At 44.5% G+C, this 21865-nt stretch overlaps 2 protein-coding genes across 3 annotated transcripts; both read right to left on the bottom strand.

Moving 5' to 3' along the window:
* Window positions 1-1958: 1958 nt before the first annotated feature.
* LOC121088880 (glioma pathogenesis-related protein 1-like) lies at window positions 1959-14388 on the bottom strand. Of its 2 annotated transcripts, XM_040595529.1 has the most exons (6): window positions 13848-14294; window positions 8725-8970; window positions 6256-6365; window positions 4116-4198; window positions 2941-2967; window positions 1959-2857 (listed from the first exon to the last, which is right to left on the bottom strand). In XM_040595529.1, the coding sequence occupies exons 1-6, from the start codon at window positions 14025-14027 to the stop codon at window positions 2706-2708; spliced, it is 798 nt and encodes a 265-aa protein (XP_040451463.1). In that variant the 5' UTR covers window positions 14028-14294; the 3' UTR covers window positions 1959-2705. The 2 variants fall into 2 exon arrangements, with proteins under 2 accessions (XP_040451463.1, XP_040451464.1); XM_040595530.1 differs by lacking the exons at window positions 1959-2857; window positions 2941-2967; window positions 4116-4198; window positions 6256-6365 and adding an exon at window positions 8255-8506 and having other exon boundaries at window positions 13848-14388.
* Window positions 14389-15302: 914 nt separating this feature from the next.
* LOC121088879 (glioma pathogenesis-related protein 1-like) lies at window positions 15303-21468 on the bottom strand. Its single transcript, XM_040595528.1, has 6 exons — window positions 21189-21468; window positions 18803-19048; window positions 18273-18385; window positions 17390-17472; window positions 16087-16113; window positions 15303-16001 (listed from the first exon to the last, which is right to left on the bottom strand). Exons 1-6 carry the CDS (start codon window positions 21360-21362, stop codon window positions 15775-15777), a joined length of 870 nt encoding a protein of 289 aa, XP_040451462.1. The 5' UTR covers window positions 21363-21468; the 3' UTR covers window positions 15303-15774.
* Between the last annotated feature and the right edge of the window lie 397 nt (window positions 21469-21865).

Raw genomic sequence — 21865 nt, 5'->3', positions numbered from 1 at the left:
ACCGGAAAACCAAGAAAGCTTACTCACGTTCCTGTAGGCAAGTTAAACCAAAGTATTTGTCTACTTAAGTATCCATATCTTAAACAGTAACTGCCTGCATGGGCTCACTGTTGGTGCTTTTTACACCTGTTTTCTGAGACAATATGGCTGTACAGTTCTAACTCTTGTATAAAAAGTAAAGAATAGAAAATAAAGTGGGTTTGGAAGGGTAAAAAAGTTTATTTGGTATTTTCATAACAGCTTGAATTATTGCAAACTATCTCCTTAAACTGATTTTAGAGATTACAGACTTGCAAAAAAAGTACCCGAAGGCTGTATTTATATATCAGTGTTTTGCATTTATCGTGTGGAATTCATAGGCATATGGCATAAGGTGAATGTGGACAACACAAAGTGGTTTGATCATCCAGAATTAAATGTTTGGATTTTTGGATGTCCTTAAAATGTGATGCAGTACTTGTTTAGCTTTGACTTCCTGACTTTCAGGCTTTTTTGTTTGAAACATACCGTGTTGTAAAGTTTGGGGATTTTTTTCCCCTAAGCCCCAGTGATTTACAGGGTTTTTTTAATGAAGCATTTTCTATGGTATTTCCTTAGAGTTGCTGAAGTATATAGTTCAGTGACAGTGCTGTGAATGTTTTGAACTTTAAGGGCTCTGTGTTCATTCTGTTTGCTCTCCTGGAGACCAAGCATAGATTAAACTAAGCAGGGGAGAATTCCTGCCAAGTTTATTTTGGCTCCCTGGACACAGCAGCGAATGCTCTTCCCTCTCCTGCATTTCTCGTTGTGGTACTAGGATCTAACTGCACATGGCTCCAGCGGGGCAGACGCTGTGCCAGGCTCCGTGCTGGCGTGGGAGCCCCGTGCACGAGAGCACACACAGCGTAAGCCCTGCTGCCCATGTGCTGCTTGCCCTCTGGTTTTCAGACAGGACTTTGCAGTACGTGGAGCTTCAGGCTTGGGTCTTGCACAAAAGAGTGGCAAAAAGAAGCAGGCAGGAAAATAGCTGCTTTTTTTTTTTTTTTTTTTTTTTTTAGCAGATAGACCCATGGCCTTGCTTTTACAATGGGGATTTGAACATTTTTTTTCAGACACCCTAATCTGCCCAGTTCGGAAGACAGAACTGAGTTTGACTCTCTCACAAGTAGGCCAGCCACAGGTACTGGGACCCTGATCACTGGAGTGTGGGAAAAGAAACTGCTCATCTCCAGTCTGTGACTGTGATGTCTTGGCTATGGAGGCTCTGGTAGCCTACAAACTAAATACAAAGAAATATCAAGGGCAAAATTCTTAATTTTATTCTCAGCCATATTTGCATTTTGAAAAATGATTTATTCAGGGAATGCTGTGATGCTGAGATGATTCTAGTGCAAGGAAACTACCTAGAAGAATAACATAGAAACTCTGGGTCCCAGTTCCAGTGTTTTCAGTTAAGATCCACCCCAGTAGCAGGTGTGCAGAAACACTGGCAGGTGCTGCAGGGGCAGTATCTTGGAAACTAAGTGGCGAGGGGAGCTTCCTGATTTCCCAAACAGCAGCACATCTCTGTGCCCTGCAGCGGGGCATGGAGCAGAGGCATCTGTTTAGATATGTTTATGTGTTCTTATAGATACAGATCGCTACAGTCCAGCTGTGAGTTTGTACAGCTCTGCTCCTTCCAGCCGCTGCTCCAGCTGAGCAACTGCAGTCAGTAGAGGACATGCCCAGCTGGACACAGCAGCTGCCTCTGCTGCTTTCTGCCTGCTTCATATGTGAGGGATCCAGGAGACTCATCCTTTGGCAGCTGTTGAACCAAAGGCATAACTATGGGCGCAGCATGATTTTATTTGGAGTTATATGCTGTCTTTCCCACCATTGTAGTTCTCAGCATTGCAGAGGTTGGAGTCAAATGTGGGGGTTTGTGCACCAGCAATGAAGCTTTAGCTCATGTTGCAAATGAATGATTGCCATACATGGGAAGCAGGAAATAATGATTTATTGTTGGAAACAGCAGCCAAAAAAACCTCTATGCTCAGAAAAAAGAAAAAAAAAACCACCAGAAAGATTGTGTTGATAAATAATCATGTGTAACTACAGGTGAAACTATGTCTTGGCACTGATGACGAGCGTTTCAAATCAAATTCTAAGCAAAGAGAAGTACCAGTAGCCCCAGTGCGCTATGAGACTGGGAAAGACACTGACTTCCCCAGGATGCAAATGCCAGAGCTCACAGGGGTCCAAAAATCCTTCAAAAAAACATTTAAATGAAAAACCTCCCCAGGCTACTGTTCATCTTGCTGGAGGAGTGTCCAAGGAGAGCACAATAGGAACAAGGAAGGTGTGTGCTCTGCCTGGGACCTCGACAGGCTCCTGGGCTGGGCACCCTCCAGCCCTTCCTAAGAAAGTGTGTGTGTGTGGGGGGGGGGGGCAGCTGCCTGTGCCTCAGTGTGCTGCCTGGGCGGCGTGCTCCCTTGCCCACCAGATCCTGCTCACACTGCTCCACTTTGAAGAAATACATGGGTAATTAAAAACCAGTTCCTGATTCTCAGCAATGAGAAAGCTGCTTATCAGCTCTTCTAGCTGCTGCCTGCAATGAAGAGGGTGTATCCATACATCTAAATCACCTGTGGATGTAAACAACATCTCTACCAATCTTTGTGCTGCCCTGTTATGTGCAGGGAAAGGATGAGTTGACCTAAGTGGTCTCATGGTCTTCTGCCTGTGTGTCACTCGCTGGTGGGTGCTATAGACCAGTACTTTGGTAGAAGCCAGGTGGCCAGAATTGTCAGGGCAAGGAGTAATGGCCTTAAAGCAATAACAGTGATACAGTACTCGTCACATGCAGGTCTGTCCCAGTCTGGATACCACCTGGAATCGCCTATGAACAAAACACAATTTTTGTTTTAAAGTATAACTGCACCAGGGGCAACAAGTGGAAGCAGTAATTCTGGTGATACTCACTAATGACTTTGTCACGCTCTGCATTTTCTGGAGAGAGAAAAGAAGTGAATGTAAGCAGATTTACATGTTATAAACAATTTGAGTCTTAGTAAAAGAGAACGAAGTGTGAGCCTCATGATGGGCTCAAAACACATCTATGGGAGCTGTATTTCTTTCCAAGAAGAAGCAAAGACCCGCTGACTTCGGGAGAGCCCTGCAGCGACTCCCAGGCCTTGCTGAGGAGCGCACTGTGTTGATTTCTCCCACCAGTGGCTGGCATAGAGAGAGCTCGCTCCTCCAGGCACGCTTCCCAAGATCACTTTGGGTTTTGCCCAGTGTCTTGCATTTAAAGTCCTCAGCCTGTAGCTAACAAACAGTCCCATGCATCAGGAAATCCCTCTTGTTCCTGCAGTGCTGGTGTTTTAAAGCCACTTTCCTACTCTGCTAGTTCACCTGAGGTCAAGTGCTGGGAAAAAGTGTGACCGTACCCTCAGTTCCCCTCCCTGCAGATGTCCACAGCACAATGCCTTGGCCTTCTTATGGGACTTGCAGAAGGTCTCTTCTCATCCTGACTCCATCCAGCCATTGCAAAGCCAAGTGCAGGAGAATCAGGTGGGCTGCCAGGAGCTCAGGCTGAGCACCACGTCCCTGTGAGGGGCTCTCAAGTGTCAGCCTGGCTGTCTCCCAGTGCTTAGGGGAAAGCAGATGGCGGGGCTGACGTTCACTGGAGCGAGCAGCTTTGGCAGTGCTGTGGCAGCTCTCCCCTCCCACAGTGGCACCGTGGGGGCAAGGCTTGCTTGGACCTGCACCAGCTCGAGCCACAGCTCGTGCACCAAGTAGCAACCTGGAACCTCCAGGAGGGGACATGTATCCCCTTCTATGCTTCCTATTTCTGCAAGCAGTAACTTCTGGTGGGGGTAAATAACACCTTAAAACGCAGCCACTATATCTCCTGTATCATAACCTCCAGCATCTGAAGAGCAGACCTCACCCCATCACTCCCCAGGGTAGAAAACGGCTCTTTCCACCCTCTTCCCCTGTCTTTGTGCATCACTGCTCACTTGGCTTCTGGCTGCGGTTGCTCAGACTATATTTAGGAACAGGAAAGCACTGTGCCTGCTCCTGCCAGTATTTCTTATGTGCTCTTTCCCTTTCTGCCTGTGCTTGGGGAGGAGGGGGGGTTGCCTTCTACTTACTACACAGCTGGCTGGCACACTGATCACCATTGCAGTCGCTGCACGCTGCTCCTGTCTTGTATGGGCGCCCTGGGTAGTTCCCACTGCAAAGGAAAGTAACACATGGCTCTCAGACGGCCCTTGGGAGGATAACATTAATACCTACCGATAATTAGTTTTTAACCTGGGTTTTGCTCTACTTGTGTTGATAGGGAGATGGGTTTAGGATGGTCCGTGTTTGAGTGCCCTGTGCCCAAGACATGCAGCAAAGCAGAAGAGATTAATGGGTCACCCTGCTGTTTAGGAACCTGGAGACAGCAGTATTGCTAATGTGGGAATTAAAATAGTCTCAGAGCTGGATAATTTGTGTGTATGGAGACTGCGGGCTGTCAAAGCTGGCTCTAGCTACGGGAACAAAGCAGGTTCAGCTACTGTGTATGTACATGTGTATTTAACCTTGAAGAGGAATCTCTCATAGGTGGTGATTTCATCCCTTTGTTGGTAAATATTTTAGGAGCGATGTGTGTATCCCCACACTTTCTCCCTCTGCCAGCAGCACGTGTGGCATCAGCTGCCTCTCTCTGCCCAAGCTCTTGGCTTGATTATTACCTGCCCACCACTGATAACTGCACCAAATGCAGCTCAGTGGTTTGCTGTGCTTGGAGCATGACCAAAGCGAGATTTACAGCATGCCTCAAACTGACCATAAACGTACTGAGAGGGATTTTATATGCATGCAATCTCAGCAGTGCTAAACTTCGTGGAAAAACCTCATTACTTTCAGCAGGTGAGGCTTTCATTGCTTGGTTTAAGCTGAAGAAAATCCTTTGGAGTATATTCACTTTAGGAATTGAAATTGTGCGTGCATCTTGCTTTGCCCCTTGGCAGAGTTGCAAATAGTTAAGGGTTAGATAAATGAAGAACTTCAGTTGCTGCTTCTCAAAAGCAAAAGCTGGATGTGACATTACCCTGCTTCTTAGTATGCAACCGCCTGTTTGCAGTGTCCTCACCCAGCAGGGAAGGCCCAGCTTTAAAGCCTCCTCCAGAGCCCCTTGCCTCCACAGAGAGCACCCTGCCTGCTCTGCTGGGTGCTGCTGAGGGTGAGGGCACCACTCCTCTTCCCCATGGGGTCCCTGCCAACGGAGAGCAAGTAATCCAGCGTGATTTCAGTCCTCTGCACAACACAGATATTGGCAGGAGGAGGAAGGCTTAGCTTATGTCTTTGGGAGGCTTGAGGGACTAAGAGCACCTCATGGCAGCACTGGACTGCTTGCCTGTGTGCAGGGTTTCTGCACCATCTAGTACGGTGGGATGCATAGCTAGGGCCAAGAAGGGAGAGAAGAGGCTGACCTGGATGATCAGTGGCTTTTGGCTTGAGAACCAGCAGCAGCAATGCTCCCTCAGCCTGTTTGGGTGTGGGGCTTCTGGGGGGGTGGGTTTGTTGCTTTGGCACTTTAGTCATTTCAAGGTATCTGATCAGAGGTACGTATTCTTCCAAGAATGAAGCATGGGCAACAGGAATGTCAAACTTGCTCAAGTTCATGGGCTGGCCTGGTTTCAGCCTAACATCGTATGCATGTAAAAATTTTAAAGCTGTATTTAGGCTGTGGTGACATTAGTTAGCTGGAAAAGGGTAAAAAACATTAATCCTAGCTAGATTTCCTACTGATTGTGCACATGAAGGACGTCTGGATAAAATTTTGCCTTGAGCAGCCCCAGCCTCATAAAGAGCCTTCAGCTGCCAAGACTGTAGCTGCAAGCATTGCACACTTCAATATTTATCCAAACCATTGACCTAGAGACTTAATTCTGCAGGCACATGTGGAAATATTTCCAGACTTTGGGCTTGCACCTTGGCAACCATTTTGGGCCATCTTGGCACTCAGGAGCAAGGGTTTAATTTTCAAATTATAACTTCTCTTTTCATGTCAGTATCTCATATTTTACCATTTCTACCATGCCACTGTTTTTTGGCTCCAATACATAGCCTTCATCTAGCAAAAAAAAGCTGACTGGGCAGAGGCATACCTCTTGCTCAGTTTTTGGGACCATTTCCTCCCACAAAACACATGAATAGATGGACTAATCTAACGCAGTTGGACGTTGTGGGAGGGAACGGGTAGGACCCAAACACTGAAAAATTTGTAATGGAAAACCTTACGCTGGCCCGTAGTTGCAGATGAAGTGTGCTGCGTTGGTTATGGAGGAGAATGCCACCCTGGGACAGAAGTGGACAGCACAGCCAACCTTGTAGCTTGTAGCCCAAACAATCTGCAAAGACAGATGAGTACACCGGTGACAAAGCAGCACGTGCAGTGTTACAGAGAAAACCTGCCCTCCTCTGCTCCATGACAGCAAACTGGCTGAAGAGCACTCCTTGGGCAGGCTTCATGTGGGAAAGCAGCAGTGATGGGTCTCAAAATCACAGTTTGTTTTGAAAAACGCCCGGTTGTTTTGTCCAATTTACCACATATTTGTTAAAATGATGCTGAAAGAAAGATTAACTGGCTGTAACAGGTAGTTTTCCTTTCTTGCAAAGGAGAAAGTGAAGTTCATCTCCTTTGCTTCAAGGTAATCCATTAACTTTCTGTCTTTCCTGCTGAGGAAGAACAGATCAAATCTGTGCAGAAAAGGCTGCATGATCTGCTACGGCTCCTGTGTGGGCTGATTGTCCCTGTACTAAATCCAGCAGAGACATATAGCCAAACTGCCAGAAGGCACTGGTGTTACAGGAAGAGCAGGGAGAAGGAGTGTGTCCAGGCTGTGGTCCTAGCTTTTGGCATCATGGCCATGACTAAGATAATCTAGAGGTGAGGGCACGACACCATCTGGTGATCCTCTGTCTACCAGGGGCCGTTCAGTTCGATCCAGCATCCTGTATGCAGCTCAAAGAGTACAGTGCAGCCAAATGCCTCCGTCCTGGGAAAATAAACCCCGTGACAGAAACAGAGGGGAGACGAAGGCGCAGCTGTACCTGAGGGAGGTACAACAGTAGCAATGACTGACTACGTGAGAGATGTGGAGAGGTTCTGGCAGCACAGGAGATAAAGAAACACACTTGTGCTTCCACTGACTCGAAGAGGAGGCCTAGCCCTTTCTGTTTGTGCCTGTTTGGTGCCAGCTCTGGGAACAGGGGACAATCCTCAGGCTCCTAATGGTGTTTTCAGTGCAGCAGCAGAGCAGAGGCTGCTCGAATGTATAGACAACCGCATCCCCAAGGATGGTGAAGGACCGAATCACAGGACTGTCCCCATCCCAGTCAGCCACAGGCTGAAGCATATGCTGGGGATGTGGTTGTGGTAACTGCAGTAATTGTACCCAGGGGAAACTTCTTTTCTGCACAGCTAGGAAGGAGGAAGAGGAACAAGGCGTTCCCTGATGGTGCAGACCCAAGGATGCCTCCCAAAGCTGGCAGACACATGGCTTCTAGCTGCAGTTACTATCACTGTTGACTCCAAGTGAGAATAATCTTAGAATCATAGAATGGTTTGGGTTGGAAGGGACCTTAAAGGTCATCCCATTCCAACCTCCCTGCCGTGGGCAGGGACACCTCCCACTAGACCATGTAGCTCAAAGCCCCATCCAGCCTGGCCTGGAACACTTCCAGGGATGGGGCATCCACAGCTTCTCTGGGCAACCTGTTCCAGTGCCTCACCACCCTCACAGTTAATTTCTTCCTAATATCTAATCTAAATCTTCCCTCATCCAGTTTAAAGCCATTACCCCTTGTCCTATCACTACATGCCCTTGTAAAAAGTCCCTCTCCAGGTTATTTTCTCATTCTCTCCCACACAACTGCCAGGACTGCTCCTCTACAAACAACGTCATACACAGCCCTGTGCCTTAGTGCCAGGTAAGGTGCATTTCACCAATTCCAGAGGCTTATTCTTGCTGTGTCCTTATGAACAATACCAAAAAGCAACATTCTGTCACCTCTGACAGCTCCTGCATACAAATATCTTCTTTGCACACAAATACCTGCATGTGTTGTTCAGGCACCCCACCAGTTTCAGCATGTCTCTTGAAGTCCTAAATGCATATGTATATCTCTGCAGAAAATATTAAATAGCCTCAGGTCAAAATCTAATCCCTAAAGCCGCTGCTGCAAGCTGTCCTGCTGTCCCATAACCGTGGTTAGCGATTGTGGGGTTGCATGGCAGTGGCGCTCCCCTGACTCACTTTGTCCTCTTCCTTTGGGAATTGTGGTTGGGAAAAACGGGCACGTGATGCTTGCAGAGCTGCAGACATCTCTTTACGTGCCAGTATTTCCCCAGCCCTTGGCACGTGGAGGCTGCCTGCCAGAGCTGGGACCTTGTCACACTGTGCACTGCAGCCCACAGCCATTGCTGTTGCCTGGGTTTTGGCCACTGCTTGGCTAAATGTGACTGCTTGATGGCTGTCCTGTTTTCCTCCTGGAAACAAAATACAACTGGCATAATTAAAATAAAAATGCAGCAACTCTTTTCCTACCTAAAATGGGGACATGAGAATGTCTTGTGCACACAGACATAAAGTAAGTCTACAGCACTTACTGGAAAACAGTTCATTGAAGCTTCAACAGAAATCTAGAGTTTCTGTGTCAAAACAGCAGTGATGGTTCATGGTTTAGATGGAGAAATGCAATGCTTACCTGCGTATAGTGGCCACATGCTCCTCTGCAGTTATTGGTGGCATAAGTGTAGGCGCTGACCTCGTTGTACCAAGAGGTGATAGCTCCTTGCACAGTAAAAATAGAAAGTGAGCCGGTCCAGAGGTTTTCTCCAACAGGGGTAAATTTGGGGTGAGCCTGCCCTGGATCTTTGAGGTATGTATTATGTTTAAACAGGCATTTATTTGCCCAAGCTTTTGCGGTCTTTGCCAAATCTGGATCCCAGCTCTGCAAAATAAAGACAACTAAAAATCACTTTTTTTGTACCTTAGCAATGCAGTAATTCAGAGCAACTTTCAGGAGAAGATGGGTCTCAGTAGCATGTATGCTTTGGGTTCATTTGTTTTTTGCTTCTGCTGAGACTTACAGAGCTACATGGAGGTTGGCTTGGAGGTTAATTTCTTATTTGAATTTAATTACTCATTAAACTCGAGAAAGTTTTGGGGGTGGTGGGCGATCTTGGCTGACTGGTTTGTTGGACACCAAGAGAGTGACACACATCAGTCAAACACAGTGTTTGGGGCACAATGTGCACTTCCAGGCTGTGCCGGCCATGAGAGAATGTCAATGTACTTTAAACAGTGAATTTACAGGAAATCTGGAGTCTGGGGGGTATGCTTACCATACCAGTCAGGCTGGAGTCTTGTGCAGCCTCATGCATTAAGGCCACTGCTTGCAGGTCAGTTCACAAGCACACTGGGATTTTCTGGGACAGTTTAAACTCAACCCCTCAGGTTGCATCTTTGTGTTTGGTGGCCTCAAATGTTAATGCTGAATTCATATTTGTGGAGTCACTTATTCACTTGCTGTGCAGTCCTACAGAATGTCACCATACAAGCAAATAAGTTAGATAAATGTCCTTTGCACTGGAGGTGGTGCCTGGTTTTGCTGGCTTTTCTTGTGCAGACAACTTGATTCAGCAAATACAGTATCGTACCTCCTGGAAAATGCAGTACCATGAGTGTATGACTAGTTACACTTTGTGTCATGTCAATGAAGCTGTTCAGCACTGCTGAACCATTTTGGATTGGACTGTTTTAAAAAATAAACTTTTTTAATTTGACCTTGTTTATATGGATTAAAATATGTCAGTTGCTTCTGCAAACAACAAAATCACTAGAGAAAGTGTTTTGAACAGATCAGTAACAGTGACTAAGGACAAGGTAGTTGTTGGATTTTATAACTATGTTTTACATAATACAACTTTTTGTACCATAGATAAGTCTGAAACAATTTGTGTATTGTTTATGCTACCAATAAGTAATTAGAAATTGCAAGATCATACCAAAATACATCTACAGAGATCTGAAAATATTTTGTAACCTCTGTCTTCCATTTCTTCCTATGGCTAACATTTCAGGAGGTGTATTCATCCACTGTACTGGGCTGACGACCCTGGTTGGATGACAGGAGCCCACCACAGCCGCTATATCACTCCTCCCCTCATCCAGACAGGGGAGAGAAAATACAACGAAAGGCTCGTGGGTCAGGATAAGGGCAGGGAGAGATCACTCACCAATTACCATCACGGGCAAAACAGACGCCTTGGGGAAATTAGTTTAATTTATTACTGATCAAATCAAAGTAGGATAATGAGAAATAAAACCAGCCCACCCTTCTCCCCAGGCTCAACTTCAGTCCCCATCTCCCTCCCCGCTCCCCGCAGCGGTGCAGAGGCCGGGCCGTGGGGGCTGCGGTGGGTCCATCCCACGCTGTCTCTGCTGCTCCTTCCTCCGCAGGGGGAGGCTCCTCACACTCTGCCCCTGCCCCAGCCTGGGCTCCCTCCCACGGGGCGCAGCCCTTCAGGCACAGGCTGCTCCAGCCTGGGTCCCCGCGGGGTCACCAGCCCGGCCAGCAAACCTGCCCCAGCCCGGGCTCCTCTGCCCACGGGGCCACAGGTCCTGCCAGGAGCCGGCTCCAGCCTGGGCTTCCCACGGGTCACAGCCCCCTCTGGGCATCCACCTGCTCCGGCGTGGGGTACCCACAGGCTGCAGCTGGGGATCTGCTGCACCGTGGAGCTCCATGGCTGAGGGGCACAGCCTGCCCCACCACGGGCTTCACCGTGGGCTGCAGGGGAACCTGCTCTGGCACCTGGAGCCCCTCCTGCCCCTTCTGCACTGACCTGGGTGTCTGCAGCGCTGCTGCTCTCACATAGCCTCACTCCTCTCTCCTGGCTGCACCTGTGCAGGGTTTTTTTCCCCTGTTCTTAAATACATATCCCAGAGGCACTACCACCTCACTGATGGGCTCAGCCTTGGCCAGTGGCAGGTCCATCTTGGAGCCAGTTAGCACTGGCTGTATCAGACATGGGGGAAGCTTCTCACATCTTCTCACAGAAGCCACCCTGCTACCAAAACCTGGCCATGAAAACCCAATACACCCACAAAATGAACACATAAATATTTTGGCTAGGATCCCAGTGTATTGAATATTAAAGGTGAACTTGGGGCAGGAGGCCTTATTTCAAGTGAGCAGTTGATATTTCCTTAGACGATAACTTTTAAGGACAATGAATACAATCTGGCATTGTACAGAAGTTATCTTCTATCCTAGCATTACCGCAAGTTAAGACAGAGGCTGAGGTTTAGGTCTTGGCAGTGCTCTGAGGTCGCAAGGAGAAGACCATGATGAAAGATGTATGATAGTGGTGGATGCACCTTAGTGCTTCACAGTCTTGTATTTCACATTCTGCTTTTTAAGAGTCCCCACACCTCTTTTCTTCTTCGTCCTATACTAGTATTAATAATAAGTTTAAATTTGATAAAGATATACATAATAAGAAGTTTAAGGGTATATTAATAAGTTTAAATGTACTTTTTCTTTTGTGTGTGCGACTGCTTAAACTGGCTGGCAGCTGAAAAAGCAATGTGCAGAAACATAGTTCAGAATGATCTTTAGTATAACTATAGTTATACTCACTTGTTATGCAACTGCATTTATGCAAAAAGATTGGATTAAACTGCATGGGGGAAAATGCACAAGACATGGAGGTTTGCATATAGATATCATTGCTGTTTGAGAAAATAGTAATTACAATTTTTTTCCCCCATGAAATATTTCCCAGTTTTGGTTTTGTAACAGATGAAGTGCTTGTTGATTTAGGTAGGGAAAATTGAATGTATGGCAGGTGAAAAGTGATTAGAGGCAGCAATAAGTCAAAGGAGATTGTTGTGACGCCCTGATGAAACTGGTGGCACTCTTCTGGTTTTGAAAAGCCTTGGAACAGACGTCTGTAAGCGATGCTTTGGGTGAATGGGAAAGGGGCCACATTTGTCAGATGAAAAAAAATTTAGATCAGCCTTCTCATTTTATAATAAACATATTATAAATAGAGATGGCTGATCTTCATTACTTGTGGTTAAAGGACTTTCTGTCTTTTATTTTCTTTTTAAAAAATATTTTTCCAAAAGGTGGAAATGCCCTGAGTTCATAGTCTTCATTTTTACACATCTGCATGGACAGTTATCTACAGCAAACAGAAGTTCCCTGTTAAATAAAGAAGTCATCTTAATTTCCTCATTTTTTAAAGTGCTAAAGGCCATTAAAAAATGAATATATATGCTGGTTTAAATTCTGATGCTTTTACTTTCAAAATAGATTTTGTCATGTAATTTACTGTTTTCTCCACATTAAATTCTTCCTGGGAGAGGTCATACTTCAGACCAGGGGTTTTGCAGTGTTTTAAAAGAAATTTACCATGATTTAGTTCTTGTTTTATTTGTAATAATATATGTTTGTTTGTTTATGAAGCCCTTTTTTTTCAGACTTCACTTCTTTTTCAAAAGGAAAAAATAGGCATGGTTTTAAAAGATGACTGCTGCTTTTTAAATGCGTCATAGCAAGATTTTGTTAGCATAGGGCCAGTAAAGGAAACAGAGTCTAGAGCAATACGTACTGGAAGTTCAGGATGCCTGGCTGAAGAAAGATAGAGTAAAAAATACATCTAGAAGAGAAACTAAACTGTTTCCTGTCAGTTTTGCAACTCGGGCTTGCTCACTGCTCACTTACCCCTCCCTAATGGGGAATCACCTTTTCAGTGTTTGACAACCAGAAATGGAAAATGAGCTTTTTATTTTTTGAACTTTGGTTGGTGTGTTGCTAATTACAGACGTGGTTATGCCCTCTCCTGGTGGTGACCATGCGAGATAGTAAGAAAGAGGAGCAAAAGGAAAGAGATCACAATTAGGACAATAGCAGTGGTCTGAGAAGGTCTGTGGAGATGAACCCAAAGAGAAACATGGTATCTTAAGTATTAACCAGTCAAAGCACAAAAGGTGATGGATGTTGCAAGAGACAGCTCCCAAGCTACTGGAATTGAACATCTCACAAATCAGAGATGGGCTTCTCAGCCGTAAGCCCGGCTTTGTGCATGCATTTACAGCTTCCTCTTGCTGGGTTTTCCATGTGCCACCCAGTGTGGAGACAAGTGTCACGAGCCATCTGAAGTGAGAGGTGGCAACTTTTGGATAAATTTTGAATCACAACTGGCTGTCTTTTGCACAGTGGCTGCAGATATTGCCCCCTGATGTGGCCAGGGAGAAGGCGTGGGGCAGAATGGTGTGCGACCCCATGCCTCCAGCGCTTGCTTCTGCTGCACTTGTTGCTTTTTGGCTTCCCTGCAGCCCCAGCACCTAGGAACAGCTGCTCTGTTGGCTCAGCCCATGAGAGCTTTGCAAAGAAAGCTCAGGGAAAGCTCTCCAATGTCGTTTGGCAACGGTCTATGCCCTTGTCGACTCAAGTATGAAAGGTTGTGCTTAGATCTGCACGTAAATTATGCCTCAGGCTGCTGAGCTGCAGTGCCTTGAATGAGGAGGTTTTTCACAGCACAAAATGACAGTGTTAAAGGTTGAGGGTTGAAATCTTGGGTTTCAAATCAGGAAATGAAGCCAGGCAAAATGACACATATCTGATCATATATAGCAATGTGATAATCAGAGCCTCTTCCTCTGCTCTTGAAAGAAAAAGCTCTTTTGACTCCAGGAAGTTGGGGTTGGTTGTTTTTTTTTTTCTATCTCTTTGCATTGGATCACAAAAGCAATCTTTGAAAATTGTAAGCACCATCACAACGCTACACATTTGCATGTAAGTCATGAAGATTCCCTTACCATGTACAGCATGTTGCTAGCTGGTGGATTCACTCCAGAGCGGAATCTGTTATGGGTTTGCACACATTCCTCAATAAAGTTTGGATCTCCAACATCAGGCAACTCCGGTGGTTCGTAGGAGTCAGAGAAACAACAGAAGTGCAGTAAAGCCAGCAAGCAGGAAGAAAATGTGCTTGTCATGATTCACAGCCTCTGGTCTTCCAGTTTTAAGAGCAGAGTGTTTGAGCTGTAATGAGGTGTTTTTTGCTGCACCAGCAGCGTTTTGCTTGGAAGGCTTGTGGGCTGGACTTATCTTACCCATGGTAATTGAATATGGCGTTGGTCACAGGAAACGAGTCATGTTTCAAAAGCGTTGCTATGAGAATAAGGAAATTAAGCTACAAGTTCACATCAGAGCTGTGGCAGCTTTGTCTCTCTCTTTTTTTCTTCTTTCTTTGATTGTGGTGGGTAAGCTGCTTCTCTCCTGTCCTTTGGGCTTCGTTTTTGTTTCTTTTGCCCCCACCATCTCATCCATAGCAATCACTATGGATCGCAGTAAAGTTTTGGATAATTTTTCTGCTTTTCATGAAAATAGCATTCCTGTTAAGGCTGTTAGTCTGAGCCAAATCACTGTGAGAATTTATTTAAACTATTACTACAGTATAAATTGAGTTATTGGAGGGTTAGGTTTGCCTGAGAACTGCAGTTTAAATATGCTGCATTTATTGATGGATTTCTCCTGTGATCACATGTGCTATGTGTTGCCATCAGTTTCTCCTCCCAAACTTTAGCAGTTTGTAGTTCATTCCCCGCAGCCCAAGCCCCCAGCAGAGCTGGATGCTATGAAGGTTGGTGCTGTCTGGCACCCATGCTGGGTTTCACACCAAGGCGCTGGGAGCTGATGCCCCACGCATGTTGCCTTGGGTGCCCAACACTCCCCGCTCAGACACACCACCATCACCACCCTCTTCCTCACACTGCCCTTAACTATCACCTGTCCATCAAACTCAGGCCCTTTCCCACAGTCCCAACTTGGACATTTCTGTGGGAATGCAGTTGGGTTTCTTCCCACTCCAGGTTTTGTTCTAGGAATTTGCATCCTTTGAACACCTGGGTGTAGGTCCTGGTTATCACTTCAGCGCATGCAGTCCTGTGTTGGGGCTGGTGGCAAGGCCACATTCAGGTTGGTGGTCTGGGGTCATGCTGTGAGCCTGCAACAGCCGCCCCACAAGCACACATTAAGTCCTGTGAGTCTCGCACCTCCAGCTCTTCATGGGGAGACAGCTTACAGGCGAAAAGGCCCTCTGAGGTAATCACGGATGAGAAGCACTATGTTCACAGCTCCCTTACAGACCTCTTGTTAGAGCAGAGTAACGGGATGGGGTGACCCCTGCCAGCAACCAAGCTCCCACACAGCCGCTGCCCACTCACTCCCCCTTCCCCAGCAGGATGGGGGAGAAAACAGAAAGAAAAAAATAGTAAAGGACACGCTTTACTCCTTCTGTTCATAAAAAGTAATACATATAGTTGAATCTCCATTATCTGGGGAAAACAATGTCTGGTATAATTAAAGGTTAATGAAGATGAGCTATTGCTTCTTTTGGATACAGAGTGCTGCTTCAGACATGTCTTTGTGGTGCCCCAGGATTCCAGGATGCTTGCTAGCATATATAGTAATATATAGTCTACATAGTCCCTCTAGAAATCTACCCCAAGCCAGAGCTACGAGCCTCACACAGACATAGAAATGTGTTGCAGCTACTGCCAATAAATTATACTTACTTTGTGCACAGCCACTTATATCTTGCCTTGAGTGAGGAAGAAGCTTTTTCTATGCTGGATAAACATTACGAGGATAATGGAGAGCTGGCCAAATGGTTTTTTAAATGTGTGCAACTCTCTGAGAGTAATACAGCAGTAGGATCACCATCAGTACCTTAACTGATTATTACGCATAAAAAAATGCGTGAGGAAACCGCTGTTGTAATAAAAGAACAGCACCGACACTCAGTACCAAAAACAGTGGCCTTAAAATCGCAACACTAAGACAGTATTGGTCACACCAGGGACGCGGGTGCTCAGCAGGTGGGATGTATGACGGCGTGGAAGGCCTGGGGGGATGGGGCCGCGGTGGCTGGGGCTGTGTATCCCAGTCTGGATGCCAGTAGGCATAATCTAAAAAACAGTGAGAAAACAGGTGTTGATCCATCAGACTTTGCCACATCTAGAAGAAAGCGATTAAGAACAATTTGATACATACTTATCAGCTTCTCACGTTCTGTATTTTCTGTAAAGAGATCAGAAGAGGAAATAAATGTCAGTATTATTCAGTGATGATTCTTAATGTAAAGAAGCAAGCTGTTGCTCGTGCCTGGCTGATTGCACCGATGATGCTAGTCAGTGCCTAAAACATCCTGCAAGGGGGAAGCAGGCCAGCAAGAGTACATTCCCAACTGGTGTGGGGCTCATAGTTTTTATGGAATCGAAAGAGAAGCAGAAAAGAAACAGATGTATTAGGAAGAATTTGTGTCATGGGGAGGAGGGAATAGCACATAAAAAAACATGGATTTTTTTTTTTAAATTGATACACAAACCAAATTTAAGTAGTTTCAGACAGACAAACATAGCTACTACATTTATCAAAGTAGTACACCTTTACTAAGAGCTTTGATGCATTTACAGGATTGCCTATGTGCATTCTATTAGAACTGCTGATTTGCCCTATATGGTAAAACAAGTTGTATGATCTAGCACTTGATTTTTAAAAACTCTCTTCCTCCTCTCCCTCCCCCTAGTCTTTGAGATGTTTCTAGTTTTTCTGTGATGCATCGGTCTGAGACTTCAAGATGAGTCAGCCAGGATATCACAGAAGAAAATGAGACTACCAAATGCTCAATTATTTCTACAGCTGAAGCTATCTAGAGCCTGGCTAGTACAGACTATCCCCATTAAATCTCTGTATAAAATTAGTATTTTATTTAAGACATGTCCTTTAATTTCTGTTTATTTACAACACTATTTCTGACTAATTTGGAACTAGGTGTAATGACAAAGGTCCACAGCTGCAAACTGCTTTGGAAAAACAAGCTCCCACTGCTGTAGTTCAGAAAATTGTGGAAGTTAGACATAAATGTGCTTTTCAGTATAGTCTTATTGGTTCAGAACTATAGTTGTCTGGAAAATGTGATAGGACATACTAAACAAGCAAGAAAGCAGCAGTTAAGTATACTGTTTCTATAGGAAAGAAGAACCAGACAGGAAATATTTGTTGGGGCTAAGGTTTTAGATTTGACTTCCTGATCAGATAACGGGCAGAAAGGAGGCTGACTGATACTTCTCTTCATCAGAAACTCTGGCTTCTACCTCCAAGAGCCTTCAACAGCAAAGTATTTCAATTAATTCCTCCTTGTACTATTCTTACCAGGGTTTGATACTGTTGCTATGTGGTGGGCTATAGACCCTCTGTGTACTTAGTACAAACTGACTCATTGTGGTATTTCCACTGATAATTATGCCACTTCTATTTCTATGCAATTTTCTTAGTTGATCACTTTGGTTCTTACCACAGAGCTTGTCTACACACTTCTCATTACTGCATCCATTGCATGGTCTTCCTGCTTTGTATGGTTTTCTTGGGTAATTCCCCCTGAAGAGCAGAAGAACAGTATTTTTTTAGCTCAGGCATTTGAAAAACACCTTAAATACTTTATGGTTTCATCAGACTCTTAAATAATTTGTCATGAAAAGATATTATGGGGGGGAGGGAATCCCTTTATCACAAAAAAACTGATCATTGCAATTGTTTGAAATTCCTTTTAGATCAGATCAAAGCTCTCACTGACATGGGGAGCAACTACCTGGTGACCCTCAACACTTGAAATTAATGAGATCTCTCAAGCAATACTGTATTATTTGGTGTAAGTATAAGAGAATCTGCCTCTAGTCCCTCATTACCCATCTGTATTTTAAAAAACAAATCTATAAAAGGCAAGTCCAGAAATTGCAAGGTATGAGATAAACTAGAGGACTATGCTCTCTTTAATTCTTCAATAAAACTGTCTTGTTTGAAGTTCAGGTGGGGCCATGGAAAGATGTAGTCTTTCTCAAGTGGAAAGCTTGCACCTTTCCTAGTTTTCCTACAGAGACTAAAGTCAAAACAGATTTTATTCCACCATCTTGGTTATGGTGAGTGCTCGCAGCTATGATCAGCTCACCCACTTTTTTAGAAAGGGATTTTCTGCAGCTCTGGCTATGTCCAGCAGCTTCTGCTCTCAATGGCTGGGGGAAGTTTCCCATTTGTGACCATGACCAGTGACATGTGGACACAACTTCTTCTGAAATTTGCTACAACTGCTCCCATCATTGTTGGCACCTGATACCATGTCAGTCATAGGATATTTGAAAAATAAATACCCCCCCCACACACAAATGCCATAGTTAACTTACGCTGGCCCATAGTCACAAACAAAATGTGCTGCTCTGAAGAGCCCTGGAAAGTTTTCAACTCTGTTGCAGAAGTGAACTGCGCAGCCAACTTTGTAACTCTCTGCCCAAACGACCTGAAGGGCAAAGGGAAATATGTAATGCACCTGTTCAAAGCCTGAAAAAGCAACAGCATCAAGGGAGGAAGGAGAAGGGAAGGTTCTTGTGGAAGCTTGAAACAGCTGACAAAGGAGCAACAGTGACAACCCAAAGGGCAGCTGAGACAAATGCTGACTGATAGATGGATTTGCATCTATTACCTGACTCCCCTGGAAGCTTGAAATGGTCAGGGGATAATCTCTTTCTACCATTACTGGAAATAGAACTCAGACATCCCTGGAGCTTGGAATATTTATTTCCAATCTCATGCAGCAATAAACTGGGGGGTGAAAACCCCTGCTGTAATTGCTGTCCCAAAGCAGTCTGTTTCAAGCCCGTACTTGGATTTTCTGCGAAGCGATTACATTATAAACTGCTGGGCACGTAAGACTCACCTGGGTGTAGTGACCACACATGCCAGTACAGCTATTGGTGTTGAAATCATAGCTGCTGACTTCGTTAAACCAGTCACGGAGAGCTGTATCGACAGAGAAGATGGTGGCTGTGCCAGTCCAGATGTTTTCTCCAACAGGAGTAAAGGTGGGATGCACCTTCCCTGGAATTTTAAGGTAGGTATTGTGCTTAAACTTGCACTTCTTCGCCCACGCTTTGGCAGTCTTAGCTAAAGCAGCATCCCAGGACTGTAGACAAAGGAAAAAAACATAAAATAACCTGCACTGCAGTGACTTCACTGCATTCAAACATTTTAAAACAGAAACTTGTAAGGATTCTTTACGCCTCTGTTTTCCATCCCTGCATTCAGTTTCTTTCTCTGACTTGACATTTCTAGTCCCATAGCAATTTTTTTTTCCGCTTCCTCCCTTAGGTATTGCAGGACAAGTAGTATCTATCCACTGTCCTGTGGTATCTGACTTGTTAAAATACAGCTGGATGGCAGTCTTTATGCTGCTACACCTGAGAGGAGGTAACTAGGTGAAACCCCCAGATGTGGAGGGGCTTGAGGGACTTTGTGCCTAGAGGTTGTCAGCTTTCCAGGGATTTGCACTTTGCAATTATCAGTAGGTCAGATAGGAATTCTGTTCTGCTGCCCAGGACAGAGAGGAGAAGTCACAGCTGCTCCTTTCCCCAGCACCTTCTGCCTCTTTGTTCTTCTTCCTCCTCAGCATGTGGCCAAAGCAAATAAAAGGCTCACTCATCTCTGCAATCCTGGGTGAAACCAGTCTGGGAGACTTGCAGAAAGATTTTATGCCACTGAATGACCAGGCAATAAAATGGCAGCTAAAATTCAGTACAGGGAGATGTTAAGGCATGTAAGAAAAAAACAAACCAACCAACCAGTTTTGGCTTTGTGTTCATGATGACAGGTTTGGAGATGGCTATTACCAATCATAAATCAATGTTTAGTCATAGTCTAAAAAGCAAGTAAAGTGTGAGAAATTCCTTGAGATGGAATAGAGAATAAAACCAGATATAGAATTACACAACTGTAGAAGTCCTGTTAAATGCTGTGTGCAACACAGCACCCCACCTTAAGAAGAGGACGCTAGAACTGGAAAGGACAGAGAGAACATGGAGGAGGATGGCCATTGCTTTCATAAAGCAACAGTGCTCTGCAGCTTTGATCAGAGACAGCTGGACATCTTGTGTGAAGTAGATAAATAAGCAATAATTATGTGCTCCTTCCAATACAAAGACCAGAGACTACCAAACTAAGCTAGGAATTCACAGGTCCAAATCAAATGCAAGGAGATACCTTCACACAGCTTGTGGTTAGGCTATGGAGCTCTTTGCTACACGATGCTAGGGACAATAAAAACTTGCATGAGCAAAAGGGTGAAAAAAAATAATGCAAGAAAAATCCATCAAGAGCTTTTAAATACAGTGCAACCACTTTGATTCAAGAGGTCTCTATATATTTGTCCTGCTGTTATTCCAGGCTCACTAAACCTTTGCTCTGAGTAGCTACGTTTGCTCTTGTTCACTAGCATTTTAGATTAAACATTGTTTTATAAAATGGCAAGAAATTAAAATAATGAATACTCTGAATTTTACTCTTTTACTATGAACTTGCATTCATAGAAATGATTCCTATTGTGTATGCAGCTATGCATTTCACTTCCTTTCAAGCTATGCAGCGCTGCTGAACAGCTCAGAGTAATGACTCGAACTGACTGGAGTTACCTCCCCCAGCTATCTATCTACCTTTCTCCTTATTTTTCCACTGAACAAGCTGAGACCTATCCATAGCCTGTTCTTATATCCATTGTATTTATAGGAAGATCTGCAGATATTAGTATCCCTACTTGTCAAACCCTGCTACAGCAAATGAAAACTAGGTATCTAAATGGATGTCCTGACAAATCCCTTTCTTCCACACATGTTCTAGGCTGTAAGAAACAAGAGGAGATGATAGATTTTTCAAGAAATCCTGTTGTGCAAATTGCCTACTCAGGAACTTTTTGATATCAGACAGCATCCCTGTATGAAACCTGGACTAACAAAACAGATCCCTATCTCTCTTAGAAAGAGGTAAATGAAATACTGAGAACTGAACACTAATTTTTGCAATACAGCCCTTTGCTCTGGCTGAAGTTTAGGTAGTAATCTGTCCCTAAACAAGGAATTCCCTTCAAATTATTAAAATTCAACAATACTGTGAAAATTAATGCCTTTTCTATTTCCTACAAGGAGCTAACATATGTAGTATAGAAATCGCTGACAGAAAGGGAAAGAAAAGCACAAGCAAATGAAGAATTAGATGGGCTAAATCAGCACCACAATCTATATTAACTTTCAAACAGATCAGAAACATTCCCTTACCATACGCAACATATTGCTGGCTGGTGGATTCACTTTCGATCTAAATGTGTTGTGAGCTCTCACACAGTCTTCAATGAACTTTGCATCTTCTATGTCAGGCAATGGATATTGCGGATGGCAGCAAGCAAAGAGATCCAGTAGCAACAATGCAGCAAAGAACAAGGTGATTTTCATAATTCTTCAGTGCTTTCAGTATTTTTTTAGAAGTTTTTAAAATAAAAATCTCTTAGGTGAGGAAAATACTGGTGAGCAGTTTTTCTGAGGTTGTTTTCTGGGTGTGGAAGCATTCGAAAGTGTCAAAGTAAGAGGAAGTGAAATTGCTTCATCAGGTACAGCTTTATCTGACATCATAGCTGGCTGCCAAAGGGTAAACGGTGAAACAGGCATCTGCCATGCATATTAGCAAGGAGCAACACTCCAGGTGTACTTCTGTCTTTTCTTTGAGTGTGCTCCATTCTGGTTGACTGCCAAACCATTTCGTGATTGTAGGTCTTATCTGAAGAGATGCTGCAGAACAGCTTTCCCAAAACCTCCATCAACCATAAAAATCATAGCTTTGACAAAATACAAATCTGCTGTTCAGCTAATTTTCCTACAGTATAGCTTAGTCCTACCAGCTCAGTTACAACTGTTTTGCAGGACTTTGCTTCCGTGCCAGAATTACTCAGGAATAAACA

The sequence above is a fragment of the Falco naumanni genome, chromosome 5 (genome assembly GCF_017639655.2).
Source record: "Falco naumanni isolate bFalNau1 chromosome 5, bFalNau1.pat, whole genome shotgun sequence".
In the NCBI taxonomy this organism is placed as follows: domain Eukaryota; kingdom Metazoa; phylum Chordata; class Aves; order Falconiformes; family Falconidae; genus Falco; species Falco naumanni.
The sequence above is the reverse complement of the archived record's forward strand: the minus strand, read 5'-3'. Positions and strand labels throughout refer to the sequence as shown.